Source organism: Hemitrygon akajei, chromosome 4 (assembly GCF_048418815.1).
Source record: "Hemitrygon akajei chromosome 4, sHemAka1.3, whole genome shotgun sequence".
NCBI lineage: Eukaryota > Metazoa > Chordata > Chondrichthyes > Myliobatiformes > Dasyatidae > Hemitrygon > Hemitrygon akajei.
Window position 1 is genome coordinate 154,971,132 of NC_133127.1, and position 18,031 is coordinate 154,989,162.

General features: G+C 40.7%; 1 protein-coding gene across 1 annotated transcript in view; it reads left to right on the forward strand.

The window, feature by feature from the left end:
* The window catches only part of rnf17 (ring finger protein 17), a 93,447-nt gene extending 76,384 nt beyond the window's left edge, over positions 1-17,063 (forward strand). The window contains exons 19-23 of the mRNA XM_073041929.1: positions 2,888-3,044; positions 7,686-7,821; positions 8,946-9,135; positions 11,158-11,249; positions 16,888-17,063. Of these exons, the coding sequence (XP_072898030.1) occupies positions 2,888-3,044; positions 7,686-7,821; positions 8,946-9,135; positions 11,158-11,249; positions 16,888-16,954 (642 nt within the window). The 3' untranslated portion in view covers positions 16,955-17,063. The remainder of the gene's footprint in view (positions 1-2,887; positions 3,045-7,685; positions 7,822-8,945; positions 9,136-11,157; positions 11,250-16,887) is intronic.
* The last annotated feature ends 968 nt before the right edge of the window (positions 17,064-18,031 follow it).

The window sequence follows — 18,031 nt, forward strand, 5'->3', positions numbered from 1 at the left end:
CTGGGTCCAATGTTGTATGTCATATACATTAATGATCTGGATGATGGGGTGGTAAATTGGATTAGTAAGTATGCAGATGATACGAAGTTAATTGGCGTTGTGGATAATGAAGTAGGTTTTCAAAGCTTGCAGAGAGATTTAGGCCAGTTAGAAGAGTGGGCTGAACGATGGCAGATGGAGTTTAATGCTGATAAGTGTGAGGTGCTACATTTTGGTAGGAATAATCCAAATAGGACATACATGGTAAATGGTAGGGCATTGAAGAATGCAGTAGAACAGAGTGATCTAGGAATAATGGTGCATAGTTCCCTGAAGGTGGAATCTCATGTGGATAGGGTGGTGAAGAAAGCTTTTGGTATGCTGGCCTTTATAAATCAGAGCATTGAGTATAGGAGTTGGGATGTAATGTTAAAATTGTACAAGGCATTGGTGAGGCCGAATTTGGAGTATTGTGTCCAGTTCTGGTCACTGAATTACAGGAAAGATGTCAACAAAATAGAGAGAGTACAGAGAAGATTTACTAGAATGTTACCTGGGTTTCAGCACCTAAGTTACAGAGAAAGGTTGAACAAGTTAGGTCTTTATTCTTTGGAGCGTAGAAGGTTGAGGGGGGACTTGATAGAAGTATTTATAATTATGAGGGGGATAGATAGAGTTGACGTGGATAGGCTTTTTCTATTGAGAGTAGGGGAGATTCAAGCAAGAGGACATGAGTGTTAGGGGGCAAAAGTTTAGAGGTAACATGAGGGGGAATTTCTTTACTCAGAGAGTGGTAACTGTTTGGAACGAGCTTCCAGCAGAAGTGGTAGAGGCAGGTTCAATATTGTCATTTAAAGTAAAATTGGAAAGGTATATGGACAGGAAAGGAATGGAGGGTTATGGGCTGAGCGCAGGTCAGTGGGACTAAGTGAGAGTAAGCGTTCAGCATGGACTAGAAGGGCCGAAATGGCCTGTTTCCATGCTGTAATTGTTATATGGTTATATGGGCGTATGCAGTCCCGGATCAAAGTGCTACCACCATTGATGAGAGAATCGTGGAAGGGTTCTTCTGCCACTTTTGCACCCCTGAGGAAGTCCACAGCGACCAGGGGCACAACTTTGAGGTACAGGTGGACCACCCCCTTCACCCACAAAGTGATGGGCTGGTGGAGCACTTCAACAACACCCTGACTACGTAGCTTGCCATCCTCGTTAGCCAGCACCAGTACGAATGGGATTGCCACCTACCCTGGTATTGTGAACATACCAGACAGCAGTTCAGGGCAGCACCAGGTGTACGCCAACTGTGTTCATGTTCAAGCAGGAGCTGCACACGCTGGAGGATCTGGTGTTTGGCCCTCCTCTCAAGCCAGAGATTCCTGGGGAGGCCAGGTTTGAGTACCTGCAGCACCTCAGGGCCCCTGCAGGCTGTTCACTATATGGCTTGGCAAAACCAAAGCACAGCTGGGGCGGGGCTTTACTGTGTGGTACCAAATATGGGTCTACTGTGCCACCCAGAAGATGGGAGTATCCCCCAGGCTTGGAAGCCACCTGAAGGGGCTAGGAAGAGATGCTTAACCGCACCTCCAATGTGGTATGTCTGGTGTGGTTGCCTGAGCAGTGGAAGGTAGTTGTGCTGCACTGGGACAAGCTAGCACCTTATCAGCTCCTGGCCACCACTGACCCAGCGAGGCTGAAGGAAGGAAGTGTCCCTCTGGGTGCCTTACCAAACAGTTTCTCCCCTTGGGGGGGAAGGGGGTCCAGACACCCCTCCCAGTGCCCTTGTTAGCGACGTTGACCACCACGAGGAGTTTTGGACTTTATGGACTCTGGGGTTGCAGAGAATGGCTGACCCCTCAAGTGGGGGCAGTGTGGTTGTCCAGGGACGTGATTGACAGCTTACCCCAGCGTTCCTAGCAGCCAGCGCTTCCTGTTCTTATTTTAAAATGTGTTCATGGATTACAGTGAGATGTTCAAGTTCATTCATTGTTACATTTTAGCTCGGGCTATACAGTTGTTCACTTGGGTGTTTGTGAGTCGCCCTGAGTGTAACTGGGGTTTGTAATAATCAACTTCCCCGTCTGTGTGTGACTGAGTAGTTCTCTCCCTGGGTCATTGCGCTCAGTATGTTGTGCTTGTTCCAATAAAAACTACATTGGAGATAATGAACTTTTCTCGTCTGTCATCATGAACCAAAGGCTTGCCACTACATACATAGATACGTAGAATAAATATATATAAATGGCCAAGGACTCTAATATTCCTACTACTTACTTTTAGTTAAGTATTACAAAATATGCTGCTTTGATGTTTTATAATCCTTGTCACTGATGAAGCATTCAATAATGAATTGAGGTTTGTATTTTGAATATACTTATGATATTTCTACTTGCCACTTTCCAAAATTCCTATCAGTTAAGACTTGTGTGATTTTCTTCTGTGCAGTAGACAATTGACATTGCTAGTTTAATCCCAGGCTCCTCTTCTAAAGGTCCAGCTGCCTCTTTCAACTACCCACCCCACTTCTCAATTTTCAGCGTTGCTTGTGAAAATATTGTGGGCTGTTTCTGTCAGAAATGTTGAGATAATCTACATAGTCACATTTGTCAGTCCATGATTAGCATTAAATAAAACTGCAATTAATCTACATCCCTGCATGTAGCCTGCTAGGAATGTGCTAAAAATACCGGAATAGCTCATATCTATCTTGTGCTTATCATGTCCTTTCATTACTCCATGCAAAATCCTGGCTTTTTCTATAATGGCTTTCTTTCTATAGCACTCTATCCTCTTTCTTCCCCACCTCCCCAACTCCTGAAAACAAAACTTTGGGACTAGTTCACCTGCAGAATAAACGTCAAGCTAGCATGATTTTGAGTTCTAATTTTATGCATTTTTTAAAATAAAGGTGTATATCTCTCTTGGTGCAAGGAAGGACGTTGGATCAGATAGTGATACTGATGATAGTGGCATAAACTCTGAATCCAAAGATGACCTTCAGCAATCTCTGAGAGAGCTTAATCCAAATGCAGAAGCACTTCCTTTACTCACAGATTTCAAATCAGGTATAGACAACTAGGTTAATTTCATTTGGTGCTCTGATAAAATATAAGTTTAGCTTGATATTCAAATAAGACCATAAGACAGGAGCAAAAAAATGGCCATTTGGCCCCTCGAGTCTGCTCTGCCATTTCAACATGGCGGATTTATTATCCCTCTCAACCTCATTCTCCTCCCTTCTCCCCGTAAGCTTTGATGCCCTGACTAATCAAGAAACTATCAACTTCCACTTTAAATATATTCAATGACTTGGCCTACACAGCAATGATTTCCACAGATTCACCACCCTCTGGCTAAAGAAATTCCTGCTCATCTCATTTCTAAATGGACATTTCTCTATTCTGAGGCTGTACTCCCTAGTCTTAGACTCACCCGCTACAGGAAACATCCTCTCCACATTTACTCCATCTAAGCCTTTCAATATTTGACAGGTTTCAATGGGATGCCCCTTCATTCTTCTAAACTCCAGCGAGTACAGGCCCTGAGTCATCGAACACTCTTCATACATGAACCCTTTCACTCCCAGAATCATTTGTCATATGTAAACACAGAAACGTTCTCATGAACCTTTTCTGGGCCCTCTCCAATGCCACCACATCTTTTCAAAAATAAGAGGCCCAAAACTGCCAACAGTACTCAGTGTGGTCTGTCCAATGCCTTATAAAGCCTCAGCATTATATCCTTGCTTTTATATTCTGGTCTCCTGGAAGTGAATGCTAACATTGCATTTGCCTTCCTTACCACCAACTCAAACTGCAAATTAACCTGCACAAGGACTCCCAATTCTGTTTGATTTTTGAATTTTCTCTGTTTAGAAAATAATCTAGGTCTTCATCCCTTCTACCAAAGCGCATGATCATACATTTCACTATATTTCATGTGCCACTTCTTTGCCAATTCTTCCAATCTGTTCAATTCCTTCTGCAACCTCTCTGCTTCCTCAGCACTACCTGCTCCTCCACCTATCCTCATATTGTCTGCAAACTTGGTCATAAGGCCATCAGTTCCATCGTCCAGATCATTAAAATATGATGTGAAAAGAACCGGTCCCAACACCGACCCCTGCAGCACACCACTAGTCATTGACAGCCAACAGAAAGAGGCCCCCTTTATTCCCACTCTTTGCTTGCTGCCAATCAGCCAATGCTCTATCCATGCTAGTGTCATTCCTGTAATACACTTAGCTCTTATTTTGTTAAGTAGCCCCATGTGCAGCACCTTGACAAAGGCCTTCTGAAAATCCAAGTAAACGACATCTAATGACTCTCCTTTGTCTATCCTGCCTGTTATTTCCTCAAAGAATTGCAACAGATTTGACAGGCAAGGATTTTCCCTCAAGGAAATCATGTTGACTTTGGCCTTCTTTACCATGTGCCTCCAAATATCTCAAAAGCTCATCCTTAATAATGGACTCCCAACATCTTCCCAACCACTAAAGTCAGGCTAACTGGCTTATAATTTTTTTCTTCTGCCTCCCTCCCTCCTTGAAGAGTGGAGTGACTTTTGCAATTTTCTAGCTCTCAGGAACCATTCCAGAATCTATTGATTCTTGAAGGATCATTACTAATGCCTCCATAATCTCTTTAGGTACCTCTTTTCAGAACTCTGGGATACAGTCCATCTGGTCCAGGTGACTTTTTAGCTTCCCAAGCACCTTCTCTTTAAATATTGCAACTACACTCACTTCTGCACACTGACTCGAACATCTGGCATATTGCTAGTGTCTTCCAGTGAAGACTTGCAAAATACTTACTAACTTGATCCACCATTTCTTTGTCCCTAATGACTACCTCCCCAGCATCATTTTGCAGTGCTTCATTATCCACTTTTGCCTCTCTTCTGCTCTTTAATACAGTACATCTGAAAAAACTTGTTATCCTCTTATTATTGACCAGCTTACCTTTATATTTCATCTTTTATCTCTACATGGCTTTATTTAGTTGCTTTCTGTTCATATTTAAAAGCTTCCCAACTCATTAGTAACTTTTCTTTTGCTTGATTATATGCAGTCTTTTTTGCTTTTATGTTGTCTTTGACTTCCATTGTTAGTTATGGTTGTGTCATCCTCCCTTTAGAATAATTTATCTTTGGGATGTTTCTATCTTGCATCTTCTGAATTGCTCCCAGAAACTGCAGCTATTGCTTTCTGCCTTCATCCTTTCCAATCAACTTTGGCCAACTCCTCTCAATTTCCTTTACTCCACTATAATGCTGATACATCTGATTTTAGCTTCTCCCCTCTCGAACTACAGGTGAATTTTATATTATGACAGAAATCCCACCTCTCCCGGAAGTTCTGGGAGTCTCCCGCATATTGATAGTGGCTCCCTGACACCCGCAAATTATATACAATATATCATTTCTATTGCCCGTGGAGGGTTAAAATGTAAAAGACAAGTTGAGGTGAGTTTAACAGGTGTCAGCTAATGTTATTTAAACTAGCTGCTAAAGAGCTACTCTATTGCAGACATCCCACCTCTCCCGGGAGTCTCCCGCAAAATGATGGTGCTACCTCCCTGAAATGAGTTTTTGCAGGGTGGGATGTCTGTTATGATGACTGTCTCCTAAGGGTTCCTTTACCTTGAGCTCCCTAAATCTCTTCTAATTCATTAAACAACCCCCAAACCAGAATTGCCTTTTCCCTAGTGGGCTTAACCACAAGCTGCTCTGAAAAAAACATCTTGTGGGCATTCTACAAGATACCTTTTTGGAATCTGCACCAACTTGATTTTTCAGATCTATCTGCATGTTGAAATCTCCTATGACTATTGTAGAATTACCCTTATTACTTGCCTTGTCTGTCCCCTCTGTAATTTGTATCCCATACCTTGGAAGCCTGTATATAACTCCCATCATGGGTTTTTTTTGGTATCCTTGTAATTTCTTAACTCTATCCACAAGAGTTCCACATCTTCCAAACCTAAATCACCTCTTTCTAAGGCTTTTTTTTTTAACCCACAGAGCCACCTCTCCACCCCCGCTCTGCCTACCTGCCTGTCCTTTCAATACAAACTGTATCCTTGGATGTTAAGCTCCCATCTATGATCTTCTTTCAACCACATCTCTGATGCCCACAGTATCATACCTGCCAATCTACCTGAACTACAAGATCATCTACCTTATTCTGTATAGTGTGTGCATTCAAATTTTAACACCTTCAGTCCCGTTTGCATCGCCCTTTTTGATTTTCCCACCACATTATATTTCAGCTCATTCCACTGCAATTTTGCCCTGTCATCTGCCTGTCTTTCCTCACAGTCTCACTACACACTAACTCCTGGTATACCAACTGGCCAATCCTCAGCCCTATCACTCCTGCTTCCATCCCCCTGCCAGATTAGTTTAAAGGTTCCCAAACACCTCTAGTAAACCTGTATGCAAGGATATCGGTGAGTATACAATACTGCAATGTTGTAGAAATCTACAATAACATGCATTTTAATAGCAAGCTCTACAATGTGCTATATAGGAATTTCTTGATTTACAAATATCTGATTTAAGAATTTTTGTCTTTGACTCTTTGGAGTAATTTGACTTACTGATGTTTTTTGCCATAAGAAGTAGCACCTTAACCAAATGTGTTGTAGCCATTTTGGTCATATTCTTAAGACAAATTTCATCTTACAGAATGTGTTTTCCATGAATTCATCTCCTTTCTTTAATTAATAAATAAACCATCTTCAACAGATCCACAGTAAGGGGAACATATTAAGTTTAGCCCAATAATATTAAGGGTCTGTGTACCCTTTAAAGCAAATGGATTTTAAATTCCTGCCCATATTCCTGATTACTGTCAATTTGGCCTTGTTGATAATTGCAATATTTTCTCACTACTTGAATTGCTTAAATAGTCAAACCATAACCAGACTGCAGTTACCAAACACATAATACACTTTATTTGTATGTTCAGCTTACCACCAAGGAGTTGTTAGTAAACCTGAACTGAGTTAGGATATAGGAAATGAGCGCAGGAAATCTCAATGTCATTGTATCTCATAAACCATTCAAGAGGGACATAATTGCATGGGGGGGGGGGGGTGAGGGAATCGTGGTGGCCTTAAATGCACTGTGGGGGAGGGGCACAATATGCAGAGGAGGTTTGCCAGAATGTTGCCTGGGACGTGTTCACATTACGAAGAGGAACTGGGAAGGTTTTCCTTACTGCAGAGGGACCTGATAGAGGGTTTTGCTTCCCCACCCCTCCCTCCACTCCCCCTGCCAACAAATGCTTTTTGACCCACTAAGTTCCATCACAATCCTTTTTCATGTTCTTTGCTGAAGTTGCTGTTGGATTTTAAGATCATAGACTAGGCACATTAATGCTGACTTTCCAAAAATAATGTTAAGGTAGCAGTGAGCCTTTGCTTTAAATACTTCAGAAATTTGTTGATGTCTAGAGCTACTGATCACCCACAAGATCCATGACTCACTTTTACAGACTAGCATTGAAAAACTGTACCATCTAAATCAGAATTCCATACCTATGTTTCTACAAGACGAAGAATAACCTTCATACTTGAGGCCCTGACATGAGTATTCTTGTGGCACAATTGATAAAATCCAATTGCAATAAAAAGCTAGAATTTTTTTCCAATGTTGTTTGTTAAATCTGCCTATTGGTTTAAAACATGAAATTTTCTTCACAGAAATGCCTTGCCTTGCTGAATATAATGATGGACAATGGTACAGAGCAAAAGTACTATCAGTAGATAAACTTCATCCATTGATGATTCTTGTACAGCATGTTGATTTTGGCTCCACTGCTTTGCTTCCACATACTAGGTAACTAAACTTAAGTGTAAGATTTTATGTACATCTATAATTTCTTATTAAATATTCTTCTTCTACCCCTATCCAAATAAAGGAGCATTTGAAATTACTGTGAGTTCTTGTATAGAACTGACAGTGACCATGGTTCAAAGGTTTTGGAGGCAAGCCAAAATGGAATCTTGACTTTCCCAGTTATGTATGTAGATCTATTAAAATCTTGTGCTGTCCTCTTCTCACTCTCCTGCACAGTGAGATAAAAGTACATATATAATCCAATATAGTGCTGAGATTACTGCAGGGAGATGTACTATAACCATAACATGTGCTTCATTTTCCTCCACCTGGAAGTTTTTAAAATGAGAATAGCTTTCATGTTTAATATTCAGTTGATCTAGACACAAAAGTCCATGGGTCTCTTGAAATTATGATTTGTGCTATCAGCCCTTTAAAGGGATTAGCTTTTTTTGTCACATGTACATCAAAATATAGAGTAGTGAAATGTGTTTTGTGTCAACAATCAACATAGTCTGAGTAGTGTGCTGGTGGCAGCCCAGCGGGAACTGGAATTAGGCCATTTGTCCCATCACCATACTTCTAGTGCCAACATAGCATACTGGCAACACAGTAACATTTGGAATGTAGAAAACTGGAGCACCCAGGGGAAACCTCTACAGTCATGGGGAGAGTTTGCAACCTCTTCACAGACAGTGACAGGAATCACACCCTGATCAGTGATTGCTGGTGCTGTAAAGCGATTGCATTAACTTCTACACTACAGTGGCACCGCCCCCTCCTGCACCCACCTACAATTATTAGAATCTGTGCTGTCATATTAAGGTGGAGATCCACATAACTATTGCAATAGTAGATCCTCAGGACTTACACTGCTAATGGAAGAAAGGTGTAAGCATTCTGAGAGGTCTCTGAAACTTCTCATTAACTAAAACAAATACTGGAAGCAAGAACTAAGACAGCAATTTCTGGCTGCAAGTCTTGTCTCTAGAGTCCATCTTGATTCAACCCTAGTGATTCATTTCTTCATAGTTTCTGTTCTGCTTATAAAATGGAAAGACCTTGATTTCCATCCTTTGGTGTTGCATATAGGCACTGAATAATCTAATTTCTTAAAATGCCAGGCTTCGCCAGATCCCTGCACACTTGGTGAAGCATCCTGCACGAGCCATCAAAGTAAAGTTGGCAGGATTTAAACCGCCAGCTATAATAAATGATGAGGACCGACTTCCTTACAGCCCAGAGTGGTCCATGCAAGCTGTATGGAGAATGGTTGACATGGCAAAAAGGAATCAACTTACAGCATTCTTGGTGGTAAGTAGTTTATTTAAAGTATAAGGAGTACTTTATAATTCACGAAGCATTTCATGTTCTGCCCACTATAGTTAAACTGGCAAGATAAGCTTGCACGTACAGGTTTCCCCTGCTATCCGAAGGTAGAGCGTTCCTATGAAACTGTTTGTAAGCTGAAATGTCATAAAGCGAAGAAGCAATTACCATTAATTTATATGGGAAAATTTTTTGAATGTTCCCAGACCCAAAAAATAACCTACCAAATAACACATAAAACCTAAAAATGACACAAACATGTAGTAAAAGCAGAAATGATATGATAAATATACAGCCTATATAAAGTAGAAATATTGTATGTACAGGGTAGTTTCACTTAACAAAATCGGGAAGACAACAAGCCAAAATCGATTTGGAGAAAAAAAATCGGCACATACACGCATACGCACACAACTGCCCGCATAAGGCTTCACGGTCATGGTAGTCTTTCTCGGGGTAAACACACATATAAAGCAGGTGTCTTTTCATAACAGCGAGCTGTCGTAAAGCGAACGTTCGAAAAACGGGGGGCCACCTGTATATAATTTCTTTGGGAGGGAAAGTAGGTGATTTATTTGAAGAATGTGCAGAACCATATACACGAGTCTCATAGAGTGAAGCTGTGGTTTCAATTGCCTTTATCATTTCTGGTATCATTGTCATAAACCTCCTCTGAACCCCCTTCAATGCCAACACATCTTGCCTTAGATCAGGGACCTAAAACTGGTCACAAGTCTCCAAATATGGTCTGACTATTGCATTCTAAAGCCTCTGCTTTACATCCTTGCTTTTGTATGTTGCATTTACCTTTCTTACTAACAACTTAACCTGCAAGTTGATCTTTAGAGAAGCCTGCACTAGGACTCCCAAATCCCTTTGCACCTGATTTCTAAACTTGCTCTTTTATTTAAAATAGTCTATGCCCTTATTCCTTCTGCTAAAATACATGACCATACACTTCCCTACACTGTATTACATCTGCCACTTCTTTGCCCATTCTCCTAATCTATCCTCTGCAATTTCCCTGTTTCCTGAACACTACCTGCCCCTCCTTTGTATCATTTCCAAATTTGCCTACAAAGCTATCAGTTCCATCATCCAGATCAGCATTGTAATTTAAGCAGCAGACCCATACTGACCCCTATGAAACACAACCTGCAGCCATCCAGGAAAAGCCCTGTTTATTTCAACTCTTTGACTTCTGCCAGTCAGCCAATCTTCTATCCATGTTAGTATCTTTCCTGTAATACCATGGGCTCTTATATCAAGCAGTACTAAATCAAGGCAACTGGACTTGCTTTTTGTCTGGTACACATTTTGCCACTCATCTGAGAGGCTTCTTCAGTTCGAATCCATGGTGCGTAGTTTCCAGCTTATAAATTCTTGAGTTGTTTAAAGGTATAGCAACATGACTTGCTGCTGCTGAAACCCTTCCATGTAGCACAAATAAATTTCCCTGCAAAGATATGGATGGAGTCTCAATACCAATGGTCCAAGAACTTTAATCCCTAGCCCTGCACCTGCTTCTCAGGCAGATTCATCTGGCCTATTTTTGTATTTCTGACATTGCTAGCATTGGAAGTAATCTAACTTCCTATACTCATTCTGTAGGGCCTCCTTCCCTTTTTCTACCTATGTTTGGATCAATGCGTACAACAACTTTTAGCTGTTCACCCTCCCCATCATGAATGTTCCTGCAACCATTCATTGACCAATCAACACATCACCTGGTATTTCACAGTATAAAAGATAGTAGACAAATGAAACTCTGTTCAAAAAGATCTACATTGGAAATTCAAATGCATAAAAAACTCCCAAACTAGAGAAAATGTGTCTCGTTTAATCTAATGTATTTAGTGTCTCTAGTTCTTTTTCAGTGTGAATGATTTACAATTTTATCCATAATGTGAATAAAACTGCAGTAGCATTTTAACATTGTTTAAGCTAAATTGTTTTGTTTTTATCATTCTTCAGTAACTAATTTTTGACATTTAAAATATTCTTCAGAGTTTACATCCAGAAGTCTCAGTATTCTTGTATGGAGAAGGATCTTTGATTCATCTTCCTCTTGTGGAAAGTGGTTTGGCAGACTTAGATATGTAAGACTTAGTTTTCTGTTAAATTATTGAATATTATGTTAGTTCATCTCTGTCTCTGTCCCTTGTTTAAGTTAATTTAATCATTGTGCTATAATGAAACTTGGACCCTCTTACTGAGCCATGAATTTGGTTGAGTAAAGATAAAAACCCTTGTCAGTATGTTCAATCTAAAACCCTTTCCCAGTGTTCCAGAAAATAAATAAGACCATAAGACATAGGAACAGAATTAGACCACTCAGCTAATCAGGTCTGCTCTGACATTCTATCTTGGCTGATTCATTATCCCTCTAAACCACATCCTCATGCCTTCTCCACACAACTTTTGACGCCCTGACTAACCAAGAACCTATCAAAATCTGCTTTGAATATACTCAATGACTTGACTTCCACAGTAGTCCATGTCAATGAATCCCACAGATTCACCATCCTCTGGCTAAAGAAATTCCTTCTAATCTTTATTTTAAATGGATATCCCTCTATTCTGAGGCTGTGGCATCTGGTGCTAGAAATACCCACTATAGGAAACATCCTCTCCACATCCAGTCTGGGTCTTTCAATATTCAATAGGTTTGTGAGATTTCTTCCCCCCCTCCCCCCCCCCCAGCTAATTAACCTTTTCATTCCTGGAATCATTCTTGCGAACATCCTCTGGGCCTGCTCCAATGCCTGCATATCTTTTTAGATTATGGGGCCCATAACTGCTCACAATACCCCAACTGTGGTCTGATCAATGCTTGATAAAGTCTCAGAATCTGATCCTGGCATTTATATTGAAGTCCCCTTGAAAGGAATGCTAACATTGCAATTGCCTTCCTTACCACTGACTCAAGCTGCAAGTTAATCTTTAGGGAATCCTGCACGAGGACTCCCAAGTCCATCTGCACTCTGATTTTTGAATTTTCTCCCCATTTAGAAAATAGTCTACCCCTTTATTCCTTTTACCAAAATTCATAACTATACACTTCCCTACACTATTTTCCATCTGCCACATCTTTGCCTTTTCTCCTGATCTAATTCCTTCTTCAGACTCCCTGCTTCATCAACACGATCTGCTCCTCCATCTATCTTCATATCATTCAAAAACTTGACCACAGAGCCATTGATTCTATTATCCAAATTATTGACATATAATGTGAAAAGAAGCAGTCCCAATATTGACCCTTGTGGAACACCACTAGTCACTGGCGGCCAAACAGAAAAAGCCCCTTTATTCCCACTCTGTGCTCCACCAATCAGCCAATAATCTATCCATGGTAGCCTTTCCTGTAATACCATTGGCTGTTAATTTGTTAAGCAGCTTCATGTCACCTTGTCAAAAGCCTTCTGAAAATCCAAGTGAACAACATCCACTGACTCTTTGTCTATCCTGCCTGTAATTTCATTTAAAAATTCTAACAGATTTGTCAGGCATAATTTCCCCTGAAAGCAGGAGTTTCCAACCTTCTTATGCCAAGGACCGTTACCATTTACCGAGGAATCCACGAACCCCAGACTGGGAACTCCTGCCTTAAAGTAACCATGCAGACTTCAGCCTATTTCTCACGTGCCTCCAAGAACCCCTAACTTTGTTAACAATGGACTCCAACATGTTTGCAACCACTAAGTTAGGCTAACTGGCCTTTAAATTCCTTTCTTCTGTCTCCCTTAAAGTGTAGAATGATATTTGTGAGTTTCTAGTCCTCCGAAAACATTACAGAATCCAGTGATTCTTGAAATATCATTATTAATGTCTCCACAATCTCTTCAGTTACCTCTTTCAGAACCCTGGGGTGTGGTCCATCTGGTCCAGGTGACTTAGCTACTTTCAGCTTCCTTAGTAGTAGCAATTCACTAATTTCTACCCTGACACTCATTTCTGGCACACAGCTAGTGTCTTCCACAGTGAAGACTGGCGCAAAATACTTGTTCGTCTGACATTTCTTTGTACCCCGTTAGATCTCCAATATCATTTTCCAGTGGTCTAATATCCACTCTCACCTCTTTACTGTTTATATATCTGAAAAAACTTGTTATCCTTTACTTTTGACTAGCTTCCTATTTCATCATTTCTCATGATTCTTTTAGTTGTCTTTTTAAAAGCTTTCCAATCCTCTAACTTCTCACTAATTTTTGCTATATTATATGCCCTCGCTTTTGTTTTTACGCTTTTTAATTCCCTTATTGCCCACGGTTCCCTCATCCTCCCTTTAGAATACTTCATCATTGGGATGTATCTATCCTGCACCTTCCAGGTTGCTCCCCAGAACCTCCAGACATTGTTGTAATGCAGTCATCCCTGCGAGTTTCCCCTTCCAGTTAATTTTCGCTAGCTCCTCTTGTGCTTCTTTAATTCCCTCCCTAATCAAATCTGATTTATTATGCAAAACCCAATCCGGAATTGCCTATCCGCTAGTGGGCTCAAAAAAGCCATCTTGTAGGCATTCTGCAAATTCCCTCTCTCGGGATCCAGTACCAACTGGATTTCCCAATCTATCTGTATTGAAATCCCCCATGACTATTGTAACGTTGCCCTTATTACATGCCTTTTCTGTCTTCTCTTTTAATTTGTATCCCACATCGTGGCTACTCTTCAGTGGATTGTATATAACTCCCATCAAGGTCTTCTTACCTGTGCAGTTTCTTAACTCTATATACAAGGATTCTACCTCTTTTGATCCTATGTCACCTCTTTCTAATTATTTGATTTTATTTTTTAACCACCAGAACCATCCCACACCCTTTGCCTACCTGCCTGTCCTTTCAGTATAACTTGTATCCTCGGCTGCTAAGCTCACATCTATAATCCTTTTAGCCACAACTTAAGTGATGCCCACAACATCATACCTACCAGTTCTAACTGCGCTACAAGATCTACCTTTTTCCTGTATACTGCATGTATTCAAATATAACGCTTTCAGTCCTGTATTCAGCCTTTTCGATTTTGCCCCATTACACTTTAACTCATCCCACTGGCTGTCCACCCGCAGCCTCACTACTCACTGCCTTGACATCATAGAACCATAGAACACTACAGCACAGTACAGGCCCTTCAGCCCTCCATGTTGTGCTGACCCATATAATCCTTTAAAAAAAAAGGATTATTGGACTTGTATACAATCTGCCCCATCCTCAGCCCTTTCACTCTGGTTCCCATGCTCCTGCCAACCTAGCTTAACACCCCTCTCCCCAACTGCTCTAGCAAACCTGCCTGCAAGGATATTGGGAACCCCCCAGGTTTGAGTGTAACCAATCCTTTCTGTACAGGCCATGCCTTTCTCAGAAGAGAACCCAATGATACAGAAATCTGAATCCCTGTCACTCACACCATTTCCTTAACCACTCATTCATCTGTACCATCATCCTGTTCCTGCCGTGACTAGCATGTGGCACTATTTCCTTGGAGGTCTCATTCTTAAGCATTTTCCCTAACTTACTGTGCAGGTTCTCTTCCCCCTTTCTACCCATGTCTGCAGACATCCCAATAGGTCCTGATCACTTTTTAAAACTGGTTCATAAAGGCCACAAGGAACTGTCTACAATTCACTTTGTGACCTATTGCTCTGCAGATATAAGATCATAAGATATAGGAGCAGAAGTAGGCCATTTGGCCCATTGAGTCTGCTCTGCCATTCAATCATGGGCTGAACCAATTCTTCCAGTCATCCCCTCTCCCCTGCCTTCACCACCTACCCTTTGATGCCCTGGCTAATCAAGAACCTGTCTATCTTTGCCTTAAATGCACTCAATGACTTGGCCTCCACAGCCGCTCATGGCAACAAATTCCACAGATCCACCACCCTCTGACTAAAGTAATTTCTCTGTATCTCAGTTCTAAATTGACATCCTTCAATCCTGAAGTCGTGCCCTCTTGTCCTAGAATCCCCTACCATGGGAAATAACTTTGCCATAACTAATCTGTTCAGGCCTTCTAACATTCAGAATGTTTCTATGAGATCCCCCCCTCATTCTCCTGAACTCCAGGGAATACAGCCCAAGAGCTGCCAGACATTCCTCATACAGTAACCTTTTCATTCCTGGAATCATTCTCGTGAATCTTCTCTGAACCCTCTCCAATATCAGTATATTCTTTCTAAAATGAGGAGCCCAAAACTGCACACAATACTCCAGGCGTGGTCTCACGAGTGCCTTATAAAGCCTCAACATCACATCCTTGCTGTTATATTCTGTACCTATAGAAATGAATGCCAACATTGCATTTGTCTTCACAACTGACTCAACCTGGAGGTTAACCTTTAAGGTATCCTGCGCAAGAACTCCCAAGTCCCTTTGTATCTCTACATTTTGAATACTCTCCCCATCTAAATGATAGTCTGCCCATTTATTTCTTCCACAAAGGTGCATGACCATACACTTTCCAACATTGTATTTCATTTGCCACTTCTTTGCCTATTCCCCTAAACTATCTAAGTCTCTCTACAGGCTCTCTGTTTCCTCAACACTACCCGGTCTTCCACCTATCTTTGTATCATTGGTAAATTTAGCCACAAATTAATACTGTAGTCCAAATCATTGACATACATCGTAAAAAGCAGTGGTCCCAACACTGACTCCTGTGGAACTTCACTGGTAACCAGCAGCCAGCCAGAATAGGATCCCTTTATTCCTACTCTGTTTTCTGCTGACTAGCCAATGTTCCACCCATGCTAGTAACTTATCTGTAATTCCATGGGCTCTTATCTTGCTAAGCAGCCTCATGTGTGGCAACTTGTCAAAGGCCTTCTGAAATTCCAAGTATATCATGTCTACTGCATCTCCTTTGTCTACCCTGCTTGTAATTTCCTCAAAAAATTGCAATAGGCTTGTCAGGCAGGATTTTCCTTTCAGGAAACCATGCTGGCTTTGGCCTGTCTTGTCATGTGCCCCTAGGTACTCCGTAATCTCATCCCTAACAATAGATTCCAACAGCATCCCAACCACTGATGTCAGGCTAACAGGTCTATAGTTTCCTTTCTGCTGCCTTCCATCCTCGTTAAATGGCAGAGTAACATTTGCAATTTTCCAGTCATCCGGTACAATACCAGAATCTATTGATTCTTGAAAGTTCATCATTAATGCCTCCGGCTCTCCAGATACTTCCTTCAGAACAGAAGGATGCATTCCATCAGGTCCAGGAGATTTATCCACCCTCAGATCATTAAGGTTCCTGAGCACCTTCTCAGGCATAATTTTCATTGCACAAACTTCAATTCCCTGACACTCTTTGAGTGTCCAGTATACTGCAGACATTTTCCCACTGTGAAGACATGCAAAATACGCATTCAGTTCCTCGGCCATCTCTGCTTCTCTCATTACAAAATCTCCAGCATCATTTTCTATTGGTCCTATATCTGCCCTCAACTCTTTTACCCTTTATATACTACTTTTTAAAAAAGCTTTTAGTATCTACTTTGATATTAGTCGCCAGCTTCCTTTCATAATTCATCTTTTCCTTCCTATTGACCTTCTTAAGTTTCCTTATCCAAGGTTTTAAAAGCTTCCCAATCCTCTGTCTTCCCATTAGCTCTGGCTTTCTTGTATGCCCTCCCTTTTGCTTTTACTTTGGCTCTGACTTCACTTATCAGCCATGGTAATGACCTATTTCCCTTTGAAAATTTCTTATTTGGAATAATCTGTCTTGCACTTCCCTCATTTTTTGCAGAAACTCCAGGATTGCTGATCTGCTGTCCTTCCTGTCAACTTCGGCCAGTTCATTACCTTGTCACTGAGATCTAAATTTACATAATTCTATACTTTTGCAAAATATATTAGAGAACTGTATATTAGAAACAATTCTGAAATGTTTCTTCATAAATATGACTGTAGCATGTTTGCAAATTTGAGGGGAATATAATTTACAGTGAATCTCTATGTAACAGGTGCCAACAAGATACTGAACAGATTTGAAACTACAGTCGACAACCTGCAGTTTGATTATGTTTGTACTTTTTTTGCTAACTTTGTTAATTGTAAACTGTTTTTGGTTGAAGCAAAATTGATGTATCAAACTTTCTGAAATGTTGCTGAGTATGTTCCTTAAGTGTTGATACTTATCTAAATCTGCAAATTGTTCATGGTAAATTGACTAAATTTGCCTTTCAGTTATTATTGGAAAGTGTTACATTGATAACATTTTGCTTAAAATACTACAAAATTATCGAACTATTGCTGAAAGCTTTCAGTTGTAATTTTTGTTTATTTCATTGTTTCAACAAAAGTGTATCTTTCCAATAAAATTTTGTTCCTGAAGCATTACAACAGTATTTTATTCAGACCTTTGGGTATGTCCCAAAACACAGAACAGTGAGTTAAATATTTTTAATAATGTGGATGCACAAGTTGAACAAACCAAGTTGATTGACAGCTATTAGCCATTAAAATAGAGAGGAGCCTTTCAGAATATAATATAAACAACTTGCACTCAGCTGATAGGGCAAAAGGTCTTGGTATTGCACTGGCACAGAATTAAACATGTGGCAAGAAAAAAGTGGAAGCTCTTCAGCTAACAAAAATTCCAGAGTTGAGGTAATTACTATTGGAACTCGCAACCAAACCAAGAGGCTAGTGTGTGATTCAGAACTACACTCCACATATCAGTGAACAGGAATGAGGCAAGGATGGTGGAAATAGACAAATCTAAAGTCTTTGATATTGCCATATGGTTGCAGGAATGGAGGTGGCCAGTTTGTGAATTGTATGGTGTATTGATTCCTGCTCAGGGCTAGCTTAATCAGAGCAATTGAATATGGACACAGTTTCTACTAATGATCTGCTAAACTTGAGACCGTTCTCAGATAAATTGCTTA